Here is a 19,178-nt window from a genome sequence, read left to right on the forward strand (position 1 = left end):
CACACACACACACACACACACACACACACACACACACACACACACACACACACACACACACACACACACACAGACACACACACACACAGAAAAAAAATATTCCAATAGTATTAGCATGATTGATTGTTTCATGTGGTTTCTTTTTGGTGGTTTATTTAGTGTTTCTATTTGTTGCGTATGTGTAGATGCCCGAAGAGGAGGCGTTCTGCGTCTTTGTTAAGCTGATGCAGGACTACAGGCTACGGGAGCTTTTCAAGCCTACCATGGCCGAGCTGGGGCTCTGCATGTATCAGTTTGAATCTATGATCCAGGTAGGCGTTGGCCGATAGTAGAAAATCCAGTTCCATGTATTCCGGTTCCAAAACGTGTTGGCAATTTGATCTTACGGTTGTATTTAATCCTTTAAAACTGCATTTATTTTCATTCTTTTGAATCACTTGGAATAATAAGGTCCATCTATGCCTCTGCCTCTATAGTCAATGGAGGGACTTTGAGCCATTTGGGCTGGCAGTTTGTTCATGCTTCCTTTGGTCCTCCCCAGGAGCACCTCCCGGAGCTCCATATCCACTTCCAGGCCCAGAGTTTCCACACCTCCATGTACGCATCCTCCTGGTTCCTCACCATCTTCCTCACCAACTTCCCACTGCCCGTCGCCACCAGGATCTTCGACATCTTCATGTGCGAGGTCTGTTGTTCTGTCCGCCTCTACGGACATAACTGATAACGTCTCCAATGAGAAAATGGGTGGATCTTGATGACAAACTGGTCTGGTTGCATTACCTGTGGAACTCCCAGTGCTAGTTTTGGGCGGCAATAGCTTTTTGGCTGGTAGCCGCAAGGTTGCTAGTTCGAACCCTGGCTCCTCCTAGCTTAGTGTCGAGGTGTCCCTGAGCAAGGCACCTAACCGTAACTGCTCCTGACGAGCTGGCTGACGCCACCGTCGGTGAGTGAATGTGTGCATGAAGGGGGGAGCATTGTTAGGCAGCATTGTAAAGCGCTTTGGGTGGCCACTGGTTGCAAAAAAGCACAACATAAATGCAGTCCATTTACCATTTCTATTTAATTAACAAAGCGGGACAAAGGTAAACTAGTCAATGAAATGCTGATCAGTAGGTTTCTTATTGCCCGATTTGTATGCATGAAGAACCAACTATACTACTGTGGGCTAGAGGTTCTGCTGTAAGACATATTGAATTTCCCTGAACACTGGACAGAAACTACTGTAAAGACCCATTAGCACCACCTGCTGGCTGAAACAAATTCTTTATTCAAAACCCAAGTCCTTTATATTGCATGTATGTTTTGCTAATCCCGGTGTATTCTAGACCCGTTTCCTCTGATGCTGAACTACGCTGCTTTTCTCTCCCACCAGGGTCTGGAGATTGTGTTTCGTGTGGGATTAGCTATTCTCCAGATGAACCATGCAGAACTCATACAGCTAGACATGGAGGGAATGCTCCAGGTACAACGCCTGCCTTCTACTCTATTGTGAATCCATTTGACATTTGATTGTATTCATCTATCATCGACGAGTGTTGCTGTGCTCTACTGGTTCACGACTCTCTGGTATGTTCTCCCCTCTGAAGCACTTTCAGAGGGTCATACCTCACCAGCTGGACAGCGGCCCTGATAAGGTCATCCAGGCTGCCTACCAAGTCAAGTACAATGCTAAGAAGATGAAGAAGTAAGCCCAATTAAAACCTTTTAAACTACAACAAAGGTCTAATCCTACTTTGGGAACACAGTCAGTTCATTCACCCCGGGCACCATCTGCCATCTGTTTCGTGAAAGATACCGTCTGATTTGCCTAATGCTAAATTTGGTATCGTATGGAAACGTTCTGACCATCTGTGTTTTCAGGTTAGAGAAGGAGTACACTACCATCAAAACTAAAGAAATGGAAGAACAGGTTGAAATAAAGGTATGTTTGTAGGTTCTGCAGGTGTGGGAAGTCCATCGGATTTCACAGGTGTGTGAAGGTGTGTTCAAACGTTGTGTTCCTGAGACGTGGAAAGGTACCGAAACCTTGTGTTCTTGGTGTGACTTTTCAGAGACTGCGGACAGAGAACAGACTCCTGAAGCAAAGGATTGACACTCTGGAGAAAGTAAGTACATCCACTGGATCCCTGACAGCCCTGCCGTACCCACGACTGAATGAGCTGCTGCTATGGACATCTGTGAACATACCATCCACATTCATCCTAACCCTTTACATGAATGCACCCCATATGCATCATGCATTAACCGTTATGCATTAACCGTTATGCCTTAACCGTCCAAACGGGACATGAGGTCTTTTACTAACTGTGGGATGTGCTCGTCAAAGTGTTCCGGCTACAAGTCCAACATGGTGCGGTGGAGAGTCTGTGTGTTGTGGCCACTAAGCAGGGGAAAAGCTTTGGGGATGCGAGTGCTTGGTGCGGCTTCAGACACTTCCCGCCGGGGAACGGTCTGTGTAATCCCCCCTGGATGCTGCTAACTCAACCTGCCTGGATGGGGCTGCCGTGGGGCTTGTTCAGGAAGTGAAAGGGCTGAATTCGCTTTGAGAGGATGATTCCGGAGCACTGCATGCACCGATGCTACGTCCGCATGGTCATGCGTCCTCACCTGCCTGGCTTAGCCACTGTGCATGAGGTGGTTCTTCGGGGGAGCAAGGATGTCCTCCAAGACGGATGTTGAAACGTGTCTGACGGCGACAGGCCTGTTTGTGGCACAATGGCTGCTCTCCGGAGCCAAAGCATCCCTTCTCACTAACGTCCGACGGTTTAATGTGAAGGTCTTGAGAGATTACTAAAACTAAAAGAGCATGACTAATAAACTTGATGATGTAACGCTGGTATCAGACGGTATCAGACAAAACCCTTCTCTTTGCTGTCGTGTGCTTTGCCTGCCTCCACTTCTCACTGCCATCCCCACTGCCAATTTCATGCTTTCTCACCAGCCCGCTCTCACTCTTTCATCAAACTCCATGTTCTTTTTCTCCCCGTCAAACTATGAGTGTGTTTGGAGGTGAATGTGGATGAGGGGAAAAAAGGAACATAATGTTTTGTTACCTGAGCACTTGTGTGTTTCTTCTGTGTTGTGTTTTAAACTGCCCTCTGGATTCTGTCTCTCGTGTCTCTTGTTCGTGTTCCTGTTTTGTAGGAAAGTGCTTCCTTGGCAGATAGGTTGATCCAGGTATATTCTCTATTGTATCTCTCTCTCTGTTCTTCCCCTCCCCACACCTATATTGCACCTTTCTCTCTTTTCCTACACAATCTCTTAATTATTGCATGCTTTGTATTATTTCTCCTCTTTAATGGCAAAAAACTGCTGATCAGCGATTGCAAAATAGATGACCATGATGTAAAGAAATAGAAAAATTAAAGCAAAACAGATTGTTACGTTATGGCTTATTCAGTAAATGCATGTGACTCTGGATTACTGCATGTTTAAAATACCAAAACACAAACAAGGAATTAAACCACCCAAATCCGTCAATGAAATAACGAAAAAAAAAGAAAGAAAAGACAATGAGCATGTGCACAAACTCTAGCGCCCCTTCTTCTGGTTTTGTTTTTTAATTTGACCGAAATTGCTCCATCCGCTCGGCTCCATTTCCCATCATGCCCTGCTCCCCGCGAACCACGCGCCTCCATCACGGCGGTTCACGTCCAAAAGGGACAAGTGACTCGAGCGCAGGAGGCGGAGGAGAACTACCTGGTGAAGAGGGAGCTGTCCACTGTCAAGCAGCACACTGAGGAGCTCTCTGTTCAGCTGGAGCAGGCCTCCAATGCCATCCTGCACCTGCAGCAGACCCAGCAGCCCCGAGCGGTAAGGAGGGCCCCAGGTCCACCCAGCCACACCCCGGGGGCCCCCACACTAAGGGGCCCAAAGGAAAAACGGCTCTCTTGTGTCCCTCCTCTCTCCGTGTGCTGGGGGGACCGCACCAGCGACCGTGATTGTAGTTTGTTTTGTGTTGAGCCAGTGAACCAGTTCGCTAGAGGGATAGATTATATACTGTGTATGGTGTGTATGGTTTGTGGTGTTGCGTTTGCAAATTTGATGATGGTGATGAAATCTGTCTCAATACATGGATCTCAAATCAACATGTAATTGTGCGTTTGGTCAGCATTCCCAGAGGGATTACCTTGTGTGTTGAGGTGGCGCTCTGTTAAGACCTATAATCATTAAGGTCAATGGATCACTGGTCTACATCATAAAGAGTTTTCACCTTCCTCCTCGCTCCCTCTCCCTCTCTCCACCAACGGAGAAGCCAAACTGGCTGCCTAGCAACAGTCTCCTAGCAGTGGAATGCGTGGATCCATTGCAAAGCGGAGCCAAAGCGCTATGACGTTATGCATAGTTATACTATACATAATGATGTTGAGCACATGTTTTGCATTCATGACCTAAAATTGGGACACGCTGTTCCACACTTAACCCGCCGCTCCAGGTGTGTGCTGGAGAAACAATGCCGTCTGAGAGGGTTAACGCTTTGAGCACTCTGCTGGTGAGCTTCTCTCGGCTGGTCTGGTGAATTATTGATGGACAGATTCATGATGCTAATGTGCTCACTCAATACGGCACTTCACATAATTTGCTGCACAATGTCCTGGCATGAAAGAGTCATCTGAATGGAGGGTGTGAATTTTTGGGCTTCGGTGTGCATCCATAATGTCAAGGAGTTTGCTGTGCCGAAACGTCCATGTTGGGAATGTCCATATGCTTGCGTTGATATTTTGTGAGTTGTTTCTACGTAACGCAGTGTATAATAGAGTAGCCCTACCGGTAACGACGTCCCAAGTTGTGGTAAAGTTATACTTTAGTGAGTTTACTGCCATTTACAAGGTAACATAACATTTGCGCTGGGTCTTCTCTGATGTACACATCTATGAACAAATGCTGCATTGCTCACATCATAGCCCGAAAGTCAGACTACAGTGAGGAGAAAAAGAATATAATTCTAAGCAATACTACTATTTCCTCCTGGTAATTGTTTTTCTCTCAATAAAAAAAGCATTACATTTAAATGAAAGAGCATTGAACCACCAGATCAAATTATCTGATAGTGTTGACGGAATTAGTGGTTTTCATTCAATAAGCCATCAGCCAGTTCCTGTCGGTCTGTCCATGAAGAAGCCTTAACGCTGGTCCTGTGGTCTGTGTTGTAGAAGGTGCACGCGCGCTACTCTGAGGACTCCGTCCTCCAGCTGGAGAGAGAGCTTGTCCAGGCCAGACTGAAGGAGGCCGAGTCCCAGTGTGCCCTCAAAGAGATGCAGGACAAGATCCTGGACATGGAGAGGGTGAGTGCTCTGATCCTGCACATCAGCTGTTTACATTATTCAACCCTCAACTGGTTCCATCGTCGCAACACAACTACCCAATCAAATCTAAGAGCAGGAGTGGAGTGTCACTCCTGGTTCTGTGGAAGGATGGTAGGGCGGGATGTAGGCTTTAGATTAGTGATAGAGGCCGTAGTACAGAATGCCCCAATGATGTTGGCCATAATATTTTTTGGTTTGATGCTGTGGACTCTTGGAAATAATAAGCAAACACTAGGCTGGTTATGAAAGATTACCAACCAGATCTAGTTTCCTAGTCTGACAAATAAACAAACTGAAAACAAACTACGGCTCGAACGCTAATAGTTTGTTTTCAGTTTGCTTATTTGTTGTGATAACCCTAACCCTTTAATAGTTTCCCTGCCGAGCCCTCTGGCTGGGACCTGAGTTTTCGCACCCATATTGCCATTGAAAACACTTCCGGTCTGACCGGTTTCCCCTCGCCCCACAGAGGAACACGTCCCTGCCGGACGACACCAACGTGGCGCGGCTGCAGGAGGAGCTGATCGGGTCGAAGCTCCGGGAGGCGGAGGCCCTGACCGGCCTGAAGGAGCTCCGGCAGCAGGTCCGCGACCTGGAGGACCACTGGCAGCGCCACCTGGCCCGCACCACGGGCCGCTGGAAGGACGTGCCCCGGAAGAACGCGCTCAGCGAGCTCCAGGACGAGCTGATGAGCGTGAGGCTGCGCGAGGCCGAGGCGCAGGCCGAGCTCCGGGAGACCCGGCAGAGGATGATGGAGCTGGAGACGCAGGTACACTGCTCGGAGACGGGCGCCGTCGCCACGCTTTCCTTCAGGTTTTATTGAACCTTTATTTAACCAGGTAAAAGTCTCCATTGAGATTCAAACCTCAAGAGACCTAGCCAAGAGGGCAGCATACACAACAGACAATACATTGTTTCAAACAAACAAAACACGCAATTTACACACAATTAAAAGTCTGGTTAGGAATTCAAGTGAGGAATTATACACAGCTACACAGCTACAATGTCCAATATTTCCATATGATAAGTAATTCAGTAAAGAGCCAAAGGCAACAAAAGAGATCAGTTCTGATAGTTTTCAGTATTTCTGCAGGGTGTTCCAAACAGATGGGGAAGCATCTATGCTACGACGCTACCATCGCCAAGCCAGTGTTGCTGTGTGTGTCTGTGTAATTTTGCAAGCAATACAGCATAGGGTGGGACAATGTAGCAATGTAGCATGGATGTGATTTGATAATATAGGATTTGATAATTCATGGTTGCAGTCTCTCCTGCTACTTAAAATAAATTCTCTTATCGGCTGAACCATTAAACAAAGTATATATATTGAAGATGTTAATGTCTAACATCAACATCGGTATTGATGTAAAATCAGCAACAAACAATGAATTAATTTCTTTCTGGAATATATTAGATCACATGAGTGTAGACCAGGGGTTGGCAACCCTAGGTACGCGTGCCACCACTGGCACGGGGCAGCATAATCATAGGCACACTTGAAAAAATAAGCAACAATAATTAATAAATTATATTATTATTATTTACTTATAATAATATTATAATAAATTATTATTTTCCCTTTATTCTGTTTTGGGCATTTTGGGAGGGGACGAACCCCTTTTATATATTAGGTAAAAACATCTAATTAACCGAAATTGAGTGATAGGTTATACAATTAAGAACAAACAACGGTGGGCCTCTTCATAACAAATTTACATATTTTTTAATTCAATAATGTATTTTTATTTTTTTATTTTTTACAAACCTTAATTTTTGGTGCCCCCTCAGGTACTTGGTGCCCTACGCACTCTGCGTACTCTGCGTATAGGGAGCGGCGGGCATGTTACTACCGATTTCTTTTTGCAATTTATTCTGTTTTGGGCATTTCCTCCCAGTGCAAATAGATTTCTATTAGTTACAGAAAGCAGTGTTCTGAAATGGGATCAATTAATAGTTATTAAACCAATGTTGTGAGTAATAGAGAAGAAAATATTTAAAATATTGTTGCAAGTGGCCTGTTATTATTATTATTATTATTATTATTTATTATCATTTTTTTTTATTAGTATTATTGTTTACTTATAATAATATTATAATAAATTATTATTTACCCTTTATTCTGTTTTGGGCATTTCCTTCCAGTGCAAATATGTTTCAATTAGTTACAGAAAGCAGTGTTCTTAAATGGGGTCAATTAATAGTTTTTAAAGCTATGTTGTGAGTAATAGAGAAGAAAATATATAAAATATTGTTGCAAGTGGCCTGTATGCAGCGCCTTCACATGGTATTGCAAAGCTGTACATGTCTTAAAGATATTGATGTGGATGGTTCCAACATTCTCATATAATCTTGTTTTTTACATTTCTCACAGTGCAAATATGTTTTTCAGCGAGTTTCTGAAAATTGTGTTTTAAGATGGGACATATGTAATTATAATTTGTTAGCCCATGTTGCAAATATTACAGCCAAAAAAAACGTTAAAATTTTAATGCATGATTGTGGACTATATGGAAATAGTACAATTCCAGGTCTTCTGGAAATGTTTTTGGTCGCTGTGTCATAATTCAGCTTAATTTTTAAGATATTGTTGCTTAAGGCACACTCATTAACGAGAAAATGTCAAACTGGCACTGCATGTTGAAAAGGTTGTTGCCTTCTGTCAAGAGATAACTTGGATAGAGGATGGATGAATCGAATATACATGTTGCATATTCACAAAACCACCACTAGGGGGCACCAGCGTTCTTTAACGTTCCAGTTATATTTTCAAGCAGAACAAAACGCCATTGAGCTGTACCTTAAAGCTCCCTCTCCTTCCCCCTTTCAGAGCCAAATCCACAGCAACCAGCTACGGCGAGCGGAGCAGGAGGGGCGGGCCTTACAGGACCGCGTTCAGACCCTGACCACCCAGAATAAAGATCTCACTGGGCAGCTGCAGGAGATCAAACGCAAGCAGGCGGAGATCCAGTGCAAGGTACCTACGGACCTGACAGAGAAGACCCGCAATGGTCTATCATACCGTCCAATGTTACGGTCTAACTATAAGCTGTAAATGGTTATTAACATTTAGCCTTAATTGTGTATGATAATGGTGCAATTTATCATTATCACCAGATGGCAAGTCTGGTTGAAAAAATCAGTTTTGGTTAAACTGCTGCGCCCTGATAAGGTGGATATCCAGTCTCTGGAGGAAGCAGTTTTTTTGTGCTTTTTGGTTTCTGCTAAGATACTATCTTAACACTGATGTTGTTCAACTGCTCTTCCGCAACGCTGAGCAGTAAAACTCTCACTAGCACACACACACACACACACACACACACACACACACACACACACACACACACACACACACACACACACACACACACACACACACACACACACACACACACACACACACACACACACACGGTAATACACACACACACACACACACGGTAATACACACGTGCAAGCAGATAATTCTTATTCTGTTTTGGAGATTTTTTTTGATGAGCTCTCTGATTTGATATCACACGGCAAGTTTAAAATTCCCCAAATATTTACCAAGCAGATAGCTCCAGGGCATTCCCCTTTTACATAAAACTAAACGGCAAGGTGTCACGTCTAGCCTCGACGATGGCCGGTTTGGATGGATAGTTATGTGTGCCCATGTCTTCAAAAACATCCGACACAGTTAACTCAAAAGGGATGTTTAAGGGGCCAGTGTCTAAATGTAAACAACTGTGATTTGGTTGAGGTCGTTTTGTATAGAATTAGTCAATGTTTCAGTGATTTCGTTTTCTATTTAGATTGGTTTGAGTTGATGTTCGATTGGTGATTTCCGTTTTTTGAGGTTTGATTGGTGCTGGAGTGTTTTGAGGTTTGATAGGTGCTGGAGTATTTTGAGATTTGAATGGTGCTGGAGTATTTTGAGGTTTTGATTGGTGATTGAGTATTTTGAGGTTTGATCGCTGCTAGAGTATTTTGAGGTTTGATTGGTGCTGGAGTATTTTCTTGTTGTCCTCTGCACAGAGTAAGGAGGAGGTGATGGCAGTCCGACTGCGAGAGGCTGACAACATCGCAGCCATGGCGGAGCTGCAGCAACATATCTCTGAGCTTGAGATCCAGGTAACCTTTCAAACCCCAAAAACCCCAACATCACTCTACAGCCCCAAAGTTGAGTGTGCTTCCTACTTCCTACTTCCTACAACACAAGCACTATGATGAATAATAGGTATCATGCACAGCAAGAATTTTTAAAGATTGTAGTAATGTTTTTTGCACCATAATCCAACATATGTTTCACAATGAAAACAAGTATTATAATGAAATCACATCTGTTAAATAGCCCTTGCCAAACCCCCAAAAGGCTAACCCTGCCCCTCCTTTATAGCCTGCTGTGAATCTCAAATGTATCGTCAGGCACCAGTTGACACCAGTATTTACACCCAGGCAACTGTTGCACCGCTTGTAATGAGGGGTAGCCAAATGTACACATGCCTGCTTTATTAACACCCAAGCTGAAACAAATAATACTCGCACAACAAAGACCTTTTTCCGAATAAAGAATAAGTGATGTCGGTTTGATGTCAATTCCTGTAGGCTGGTATATTGACCTAGAAGAAGCAACCAATCATTTTCCGGCTAGAAAACCTGAAACTTTCTTTAAAATAATACATAAGTTCATCCATTTGTAAAATGTGTCTTTAAATTGTATAACCCCATGCTCATGACATTATATTAACATGACATTAAGAGATTGATGATATGTCAATACGTTTTCATTTTTGTCTCCATGCCTTTAACAAAACATTAGTCGAGTAACATAAAGAATAGAAAATAAAGGTAATACAGTTAGATTGTGGAAGGTTTAGTCCAACTCGGAACATCACAATCAGAAAGAATACTGAATTGTTCTATTTCAGCTTGTGAGGATGTGTGCATGGAGGTGTGGAGGTGTAAAGGCATGTGTGTAGGTGTGGATGTGTGCTTGCACGTGGGGGTCTGTCTGTAGGTGTGTATGTGCATTCATGTGTATAGGTGTGGATGTATACATGCACCCGTTTAGGTGTGTGTGTGTGTGTGTGTGTGTGTGTGTGTGTGTGTGTGTGTGTGTGTGTGTGTGTGTGTGTGTGTGTGATGTGTGTAGGTTGATATAATAACTTCTTACTCAGTCTATCCATGACACCCTGTACATGTTGTTGATCTGGAGTAAAGATAAAACGCCTACCAAAAGAAATCCCCTGCTCGTCTCTGGTGTCGAAATAAACAATCTACAGCGTGTGGTCTGTGGTTTGGTTACCTGGTTCTAGCCTTAACAACAAACCCACACGACCACCACCGTGTTCTGTGGATCTGAAAGAGTCAGACATTACATCCCTAATAATAACAGAGAAATGATTCCCCGTTATTGTGTCGTGGCTGTATTTGCATGTTAGTGTGCATCCTATACTGAACCACCAACCAACCAACCCGCCTGCACACACAGCCTCACCCACACTAGCCCAGACTCACCTCAACACTCACCTCAACAATGGCAGTGTGCACACATGCATAAGAGAACGTTGAGGGTGGTATTGCTGGTGGTACTGAGGTGAGACTGTCTGTGGTTTGGTTACCCTATCGTCCCTATTGTGGCTGAACCCTGTGCTTTAACACCAACACTCTTCTCAAAGAATGTGCCTAACCAAGGCTTTAGCTGCACACTGCTAACCGCCCGTGATTTTGAGCTAGTAGTAACAGTTTGCTGTGAGATATGTTGTTTTGACATACTTTGTGATTACATTTAAGCGCATGGCATGGCAGACCTTGTTGGCTAGGGTAGCTTTTAAAGTTGTTTCTATTTGATGCCGTGTGCATGATAGTAATGCACAGCAGCGACACTGTTTGTCTGTCTGTCAGCACATGCTTGATGTCGCGCTGTCCACGAAAGCTTCCAATATGTTGCAACATGACCTGTGCTGGGAAATAAGATGTTGTGTTTCATAGGGGTACAGTGTATGCAAGAGCGATGGAGGGTATTTTTAAAGGGGTACGGAGTAGGAGTGTTGGTTGAAAGGAGCAGGGGGGGGGGGGGGGGGGGGGGGGAGGGAGGTGTATCTGCTGCGCTGCCTGCGAGGGACCTAAAACGCTGCTATCTCTACTCTACGCTGAAAACCACTTCCTCCCTGCCACAGAGACGGTGAACTCTCAAGTTGACATGCATGATTTAGTTGAGGTTTCTGTGACCCTCTCACAGATTTAGACTTCACTTTTCAGCCTGTGAGGGATATGGTGATATCCTGCGTTTGATACCTTTTTCCTAGCATGGCGCTCTTGTTAGAACAGCTGCAAAAAAATCATGCAAACGCACAAACTTTTAAAACGTGACATCCAATCTAAGTGTTTGCTAAGCCAAGGTTTCTTAGTTTTCTCCTCATTATACTTTTTATTGGAACTCTGTGAATCCGATTGGTTTCTTATGGTTAATTAATAGTGTTTTGGGTTGTGAGTGTCCAGAAATAAAGATGAGGATTGAGGCCCAGCAGTTCCCTGTTTGTGGCGAGGAAGTCATCACTTAGAGACGTTTGGAGATCCTGCCAGCAGTCTGACACCTGCCGATTCACATAGCTGAGTACAAGGAAGTCTTATTAACTGCCTGGCCCCTTATCGTTCCTGTTTTGGAGGGAGGAAACCTCAAAAGCAACGCAGATGCTTGGAATAACACAACCTGTTTGGATTCCTGCTCTTCAAAAAACCGCTATCGATAAATGACAGGCTCAACCCCCATCTTCACCGCAGGGATCGAGAAAAAAAAGCCTCTTTATTTTTAGGTTGTTAATGGCAGAGTGTAGAATTGTGTGGACTCGTGTCTGGCTGAACGCCACACCCCTGCAGAAAGGCTGGCCATGGCTTCCCCGGTGGTGAGCATGGGCTAAAGCACACTCTCTCTCTGGCCTCTGCTATTAAGCCGCAGGTTCTAGAACGTGATTTGAGGTTTAAAGTTAGTTGTTGGCCTCCACCGCCAGCAGATGTCTTCGCTGAGACGTGACATGCGTGGCGTTTAACCGTCAGGCTGTCAGCCTCTTCCCCAGGGCCCCGGGAGGAAACCAAACACAAACGACTCCCGTCCAGAAGCACGGGGGCCCCACTGAAATGTCAGCCATTGGAGAGGGGTCTGTCCTGGCCTTCTCTGCCTGCTTCCATCACAGCCTTGTGAACGACAATCTTGCCCCCATGCAGGCCACAGATTATTGGCAGAACTTGAAAACACCAGGTGTCTCGTAGAGCGGATATGTTGTTGCGCTTCATCTCCTAGGAGACCTCAGCCCCTTCTCTATTGGTTGGATGGTGTGTTTTTTTGGGGCGGGCCAAACCGCTTCTAAGCAACGTTGTTGTTGTATTTTGTGCTTAGCGATGCTATTATTAGGTATTTGTTGTTTATCTCTTTTCAGAAGGAGGAGGGGAAGGTGCAAGGCCAGCTGAACCACACAGACTCCAGGCAGTACATCCGAGACCTCAAAGACCAGATCGCAGAGCTCAAACATGAGGTGAGAACCACCGTTGTAGCTCTCTGGTGACAAAAAACATACCGTTGGTGTTGTTCACCAAGGGATGATTGCGTTCGATCTCCTCCCCTTTTTTGCAGATGTTTCAATGTTTTGGGAGCTAGGGCTAGCTAATGAGTCAACAATACAAATAAGTAATCAGTGACCATTTAAAATAACTGATTACCACGATTTAACAATGTTATTGATACCGTTTGTGTATCAAAGTATCAACATATCTAGTATAATCACCCAATTAACGATAAATTCTATGACGTCCCCAAGATGGGATAGTAAATATGTCCCTGTTGCTCTGATGAGATTTATTTTCCGCCGCGTCAGATCAGGTTAGAGAAGTGTAAACTACACCTATCGCCTTCCTGCTGCGGGCCGCTGGGTTCACCCCGTAGAGGAGAAGGTTTAAAAGGTGAAAACACTAGCTTGAAGGCTTGCGGTTAGTCATGTGCACTACATCATACCGTGCACTTTTCTGCAGCCGAGCCTTTTCCTTCCCCCCCCCCCCCAACACCTACTGGTCAGCTTGTGTGTGCACCGGCATGCATGTGTGCACACTTTGGGTCCATAAGCTAGGGGTGTGTGTGTGTGTGTGTGTGTGTGTGTGTGTGTGTGTGTGTGTGTGTGTGTGTGTGTGTGTGTGTGTGTGTGTGTGTGTGTGTGTGTGTGTGTGTGTGTGTGTGTGTGTGTGTGTGTGTGGCTTGTTATGCACATAATGTGTGTGTCATGATGATTGAAGTGTTTGTGGTGAGGGGGTGCAAAAAGTGAAGGAAATGGGGTTTTTTTTCTGCCTATTTCTTTTAAAACACACACTCTTGTCTCTGCTGGAAATGTTTGTTACCATAATCCAAGTCAGAATATGCTGTGTTAAAGGTGAAATCATTGTGACGGGCAGATCTTGTGATTGGAGTGTATTAATACCCAAAGGTATGCTGGTGTTGTAGCAGCCACAGTGGACAGAACATTGCAGATAATGGAAAAATATGATGCAATAAACACAGATAAGATCTTTGCTCTCTGACCGGACTAATCTGAACAAGAGTAGTCAGATGTAGGCTTCTCTAAACTTTCCATCTGAACATCTCTTTCCATACATGTCTGACATGGCAGGCTCTTCCAGGTAAGTTGTTGCCTGGTTACAGGTCACCATGTATCCCCCCCCCCCCCCCCTCCCATCACCAGGTTAAATCCCCCATCTGTTTAAACCAGAGTACCCCCTTTTGAAGGAGAATAGTGCCATTACGTCTGCATGGACTCCACATCATTATAACCTCTCATATCGGAATGAGGTTGTATTGCATGTTCCTGACAGTGGCTCCTTTCCCCATAGTGTCGACTGCTCGTCCAATGTGATGGACACTCATCGTGTTTTTGCATGGGGAGTGTGCATCCACATAAACATGTCAGCCACGGTAGACGCTCTGGCACAATATAAGGGTGTTTTATGTAATGATTATGTTTATGTTCCAATATCTAATACAGTTCATAAGTTACTGTTGGACACTGTCAGAGTTGCTGTCGAATATGTTTTTTTACTAGTAACCAAACACGTAAGAGTCAGACCACAGGCATCACACCCATCACCCTGGTTATGTTTCATACCATATTAAAAGCACCAGATGTGACCAATCAGAAACAGCACCTGTTCCACCAGTAAAGGCGGTAGAAGACTGTGGGCCCTATTTTAACGGTCTGAAACGCAAGTGAGAAGCGCCCAGCGCAAGTAGCTTTTTGGGCGGTTCTACGGCGATGTCGCTAGTTTACCGGCGCGAAAAATTACTCTTGCGCCCGGCGCATATCTAAAAAGGGTTGATCTGAAGTAGCCTCATTACTCGTATGTGTGGTTTGGGCATAAAGTGCAATAAACCAATGAGAGTGCCAGCTCCCATCCCCTTTAAGAGCCATGAGCGCATTTGAATCTGTCGGGTTGATATTTTGACAGCGCGTCTGCAGTCTCTGATGAGACAGATGCACATGAATTTCAAACTTCAAATGGCTCAGTTTATGGCCAAATAATATTGCCTAATTCACACAGGGAGTAAGGTTTTCTTCCACAACTTCAGAAATACTGAGTCCTCAAATAAATTTCGGCAAAGAAAATGTATATGATAGGCCTATAACATATGATATGCGGTAACTGTGGTTCTATTTAATGGTGATACGCAATACATTATAAACATCGTTTCTTATCAGTATTGTATGCATTATCGTTATCGACTTGTGTTCCTAATATGCATGTTTCCCCCCGTTAATATACATTGCCATGGGCTATTATGCGTTACGTGTTTAGTTTGCGTGTGTTTAAACAGATGGACGCACACACGCGCGCCCGCATTCATTCATTCGTTTTAACAATCAAACGCGGTAAAACAATGTTTTCTCACGATCAAATACTCATCAATCCTAAAAGTTATGGGCATGTACACGATGTCTGTGTCAAGAAAATATGTGTTTGCTGTACGGTGTTTGCAGATGCATTTATAAGTACAACTTATTACCGCTGTATCAGCTGTTCTTTCCCAAATAATTTACCAAGAATGTGTGGCTACTGGCTAGGTACATGAGAGAAGCAAAGTGTATGCGCGAGGTGCACAAGCAACATTATGCATGCGCCCTTAAAATAGCATCTGTACAACGCGCCACTGACTTTAAAGATCCCATGCCATTCTATTTTATGATGCTTTAATATAGGTATTAGTGGGCCACAAACACAGTATTCAAAGACGTCCCCGAAATTCAGCCGTGGTGCAGAGTTACAGTCACTCCGAAACAGTCGCACATTGAGCTTCCCTCAAACGCGGGGTGTGGCCCTGAGCAGCTTGTAGCCACTACCATGCGCTCTGTATACGGTGGGCGTGTCAAGGCAGGTCAAGGAGGGGGGTGGGGGTGTGGCCCTGAGCAGCTTGTAGCCACTGACAGTACCATGCGCTCTGTTTACGGTGGATGTATCGCAATGGCTCGTAGAAACCCATATTATCCATAGATATCTATATCATATAATATATAATATATATTATCACCTGGCCCTGAGCAGCTTGTAGCCACGGTACCATGCGCTCTGTTTACGGTGGATGTATCGCAATGGCTCTTAGAAACCCATATTATACATAGATATCTATATCATATAATATATAATATATATTATCACGGCCAAAAGCTGTGTGAGCCTCCAGACGATAGGTTATTATGAATCTCAAACGACCGCGTCTACTTCAGATTGATGTGGAAGTGGAAGAACCAGAGACGTCGGAGAACCCGACCGACGAAGTCCTTTGTGATTCATTATATCGTCTGGACGCGCACACAGCTTTTGGCCGTGATAATATGTATTATTTGATATAGATATATGTATTATATGATATTATTTAGATATAGAGCAGAGCTCCAGGACTGTAACGCAAGTGTTGTACACTTCCTTGTTATTTGGATAACCGTTCTGCTGTTGGTGTGATGGCACATAACACGTCGGACTCTCGTCTATGGTATTTCTACAACGAGACTCGTAGTGGGGGTTATCTCAGCCATGGTTGAGAATGAATTGGGGGAAAGGAACTTTGGCTTTGACTCCCTGAAGTAGGCTACATGAACCACGACATGGAGGAGAAAGGGATTGTTGGCCGCGAATGTATCCCGCTTGAGCCCTGCTTCCCGCCGCCTCGGCAGCGGTCAGCGCTGATCACCGCATCCTGAAGCCGAGGCGGTGGTCCATCGGCAGCGAGGCTCCGGCGGGAGACGACCGCGGTCAACAATCCCTTTCTCCTCCATGTCGTGGTTCATGACTTCAGGGAGTCAAAGCCAAAGTTCCATTCCCCCAATTCATTCTCAACCATGGCTGAGATAGTTGTAGAAATACCATAGACGAGTCCGACGTGTTATGCGCCATCACACCAACAGCAGAACGGTTATCCAAATAACAAGGAAGTGTACAACACTTGCGTTACAGTCCTGGAGCTCTATATCTAAATAATATCATATAATACATAGATATCTATATCAAATAATACATATTATCACGGCCAAAAGCTGTGTGCACGTCCAGACGATATAATGAATCACAAAGGACTTCGTCGGGTTCTCCGACGTCTCTGGTTCTTCCACATCAATCTGTAGTACAGAACCGTGCGCTGCCTGCTGCCTGCTGCCTGCTGCCTGCTGCCTGCTGCCGGCGCGAGGCACCACCGCCCGGCTGCCCGCTGCCGGGCGGTGGTGCTTCGCGGCGGTGGTGCCTCGCGGCAACCGGCGGCAGGCAGCATGTCGCAGTTCATGTAGTTCGATATCGTTCTGCCATTGCATTCAAAATTCTGTAACTAGCCTGTTACTACGAACTAAGCAACTACCGTACACGTATTAGCATTTAGCACTAGCTCAATCACGACTCCTTCAGAATTCTTGTGGGTGGTTACGAACCAACCAAGTGGGCAGGGCCATGAATAATAATTTGACAACGCTACGTCACAGTGTCACCTTATCCAGATCGGCTCATTTCTTCTGCCTTTTTCCTTTCATTGCCTATTGCATTCAGCAGACAAACTGCATAGATTTCAAACTTACCACAGCTCACAAACTTATTCAGACCTATGTTATTTAACAAACAATAGGAAAAATGTGATTTTAATGGCATGGGCTCTTTAAACCAGGTATTTTCTGGTTTATGGCGCAAATGGTTTCTGAAACGGCAAGATAGCACCAGGGAACGTTTGCGCCAGAACACGCCTCGTCCATTCGCCGAGCCGCCCCTTGGGGCGCAAGATCATTCCCTAATTTACCAACGCGTGGCGCAGGAGGGAAAAGAACGCTCTGCGCCAGTTGCAAACTAGCAACGACACATGCGCCAGTGATTAAGTCAATTGCGCCGGATGCAAGATAGGGCCCTTAGCTGTGAACTATTAAGTGTATTGTCGGCAGTGTGCCGTATAAATAAAGTTTGCTGCTATCATAACGGTGTCATACCGCCTGTGCAGGTCTGCTGTTTGAAAGCCCAGCGGAGCTCGCCCGGCCAGCCCTCCTATGACGGCATCCATATCGTCAACCACTACACGGGCGGCAGCGGCGTGGGCGAGCCCTACCACTCGTCAGACGAGGACAGCGCCAAGGGGGCCGTCCTGGCGGGCGGCGGGCTGGGGGGCGTCGGCCCCGGCCGCATCCGACTCCACCCCAACCTGGACGACACGGACAGCGACGGCGAGGATGACGGGGAGACCCTCCGCCTCTCACTGCCCTCCAGTGCCCCCCCCCACAAGTCCACCGCCGTCTGACCCCCTCTGATTGGCTGCTTCCGACTCTAAGCCAGTGATGGAATGCGTTGACATTTCGTGTTGTGCGACAGACACTCGTAGCGTTTGTTTTGTTTTTCTTTAACACCTGGCGGGGCGGCGGAGATGCAGCCAATGGGAACCATGTTTAGATCAACTAACCGCCCTCTGCAGGGTCACATGACCACTGCGGCTGGACCTATCAGAGCTTGGGGAAGCAGCAAAGGACAAGCACTCTACCCACCCCCCCTCCCTGTGCCTTTGCAATGCAATCATGAACACTTTATGAGACTTCACCAAATGGGCTTTTATTTTGAAATGTTTTTTAAAAAACAAAGCATTAAATCAGCGCTGTTAATTAGGTGTCACGTGCAGGTCTAGGCTTGGGGCCTTTGCTTAAAACCACATGCTTTCCATTACACTTGGGCCCAATCCCATTTCTACCCCTTACGCCTTCCCCTTACGCCTTCCCCTTACCCCTTCCCCTTACCCCTTCAGAACAAGGGGGAACGGGTAAGGGGTAGAAATGGGATTGGGCCTTGGTCTAGCAGGAGGTGAGGTCAATCGCGTAAACTTGTATATCTCTGTATATATGTATATTATGTTTGTCTTTGTTTGTTTTGGTCTTCAATCGAAACTTGAAAGTATGTATCTAACATGTTGAATGTGTTGACAGATCAGATGAAAGGGAATTTGAACTCTATATATTGCAATCATTCCCCCTACCTTTCCCACTTGAATCCAGCCCTCTCTAAAGATTATTGGAGACCCAGTCAATGGGGAGTGGATTGATTCGCCCATCATTAAAACATGTCCCAGTTATTTTGTTTGAGCATGTTACTAATTAAAAATAAGTCCTACTGCAGTAAAAAAGAAAAGAAAAAAAAGAGGCTGGTTTTGAAGTACTGTTACTGTTAGATTGAAAGAATTATGGAAACCAGTTCAGTTTGACATGAACGCCGTTGCTTTTCATGTTTGAACGAGAATGTGGCTATTCAAGGGAAAGTTTATACTGAAAGTGAAAATCATAACGTATGATGATGACACGTATTATGATACGATCTATGACTATTCAATTAAATTGGATATTTTCTCAA

At 45.1% G+C, this 19,178-nt stretch overlaps 1 protein-coding gene across 5 annotated transcripts in view; it reads left to right on the top strand.

The window, feature by feature from the left end:
• evi5b (ecotropic viral integration site 5b) overlaps positions 1-19,178 on the top strand; it is a 31,745-nt gene extending 12,567 nt beyond the window's left edge. For 3 of the 5 annotated variants that reach the window (XM_056603463.1, XM_056603461.1, XM_056603465.1), the window contains 14 exons: positions 186-311; positions 542-685; positions 1,373-1,462; positions 1,587-1,684; positions 1,861-1,921; positions 2,052-2,105; positions 3,145-3,177; positions 3,661-3,813; positions 5,154-5,285; positions 5,776-6,075; positions 8,134-8,280; positions 9,321-9,416; positions 12,722-12,817; positions 17,791-19,178. In XM_056603463.1, the coding sequence (XP_056459438.1) occupies positions 186-311; positions 542-685; positions 1,373-1,462; positions 1,587-1,684; positions 1,861-1,921; positions 2,052-2,105; positions 3,145-3,177; positions 3,661-3,813; positions 5,154-5,285; positions 5,776-6,075; positions 8,134-8,280; positions 9,321-9,416; positions 12,722-12,817; positions 17,791-18,084 (1,824 nt within the window). In that variant the 3' untranslated portion in view covers positions 18,085-19,178. The remainder of the gene's footprint in view (positions 1-185; positions 312-541; positions 686-1,372; positions 1,463-1,586; positions 1,685-1,860; positions 1,922-2,051; positions 2,106-3,144; positions 3,178-3,660; positions 3,814-5,153; positions 5,286-5,775; positions 6,076-8,133; positions 8,281-9,320; positions 9,417-12,721; positions 12,818-17,790) is intronic. The other 2 variants (XM_056603462.1, XM_056603464.1) reach the window with 2 other exon arrangements.

The sequence above is a fragment of the Gadus chalcogrammus genome, chromosome 12 (assembly GCF_026213295.1).
Source record: "Gadus chalcogrammus isolate NIFS_2021 chromosome 12, NIFS_Gcha_1.0, whole genome shotgun sequence".
NCBI lineage: Eukaryota > Metazoa > Chordata > Actinopteri > Gadiformes > Gadidae > Gadus > Gadus chalcogrammus.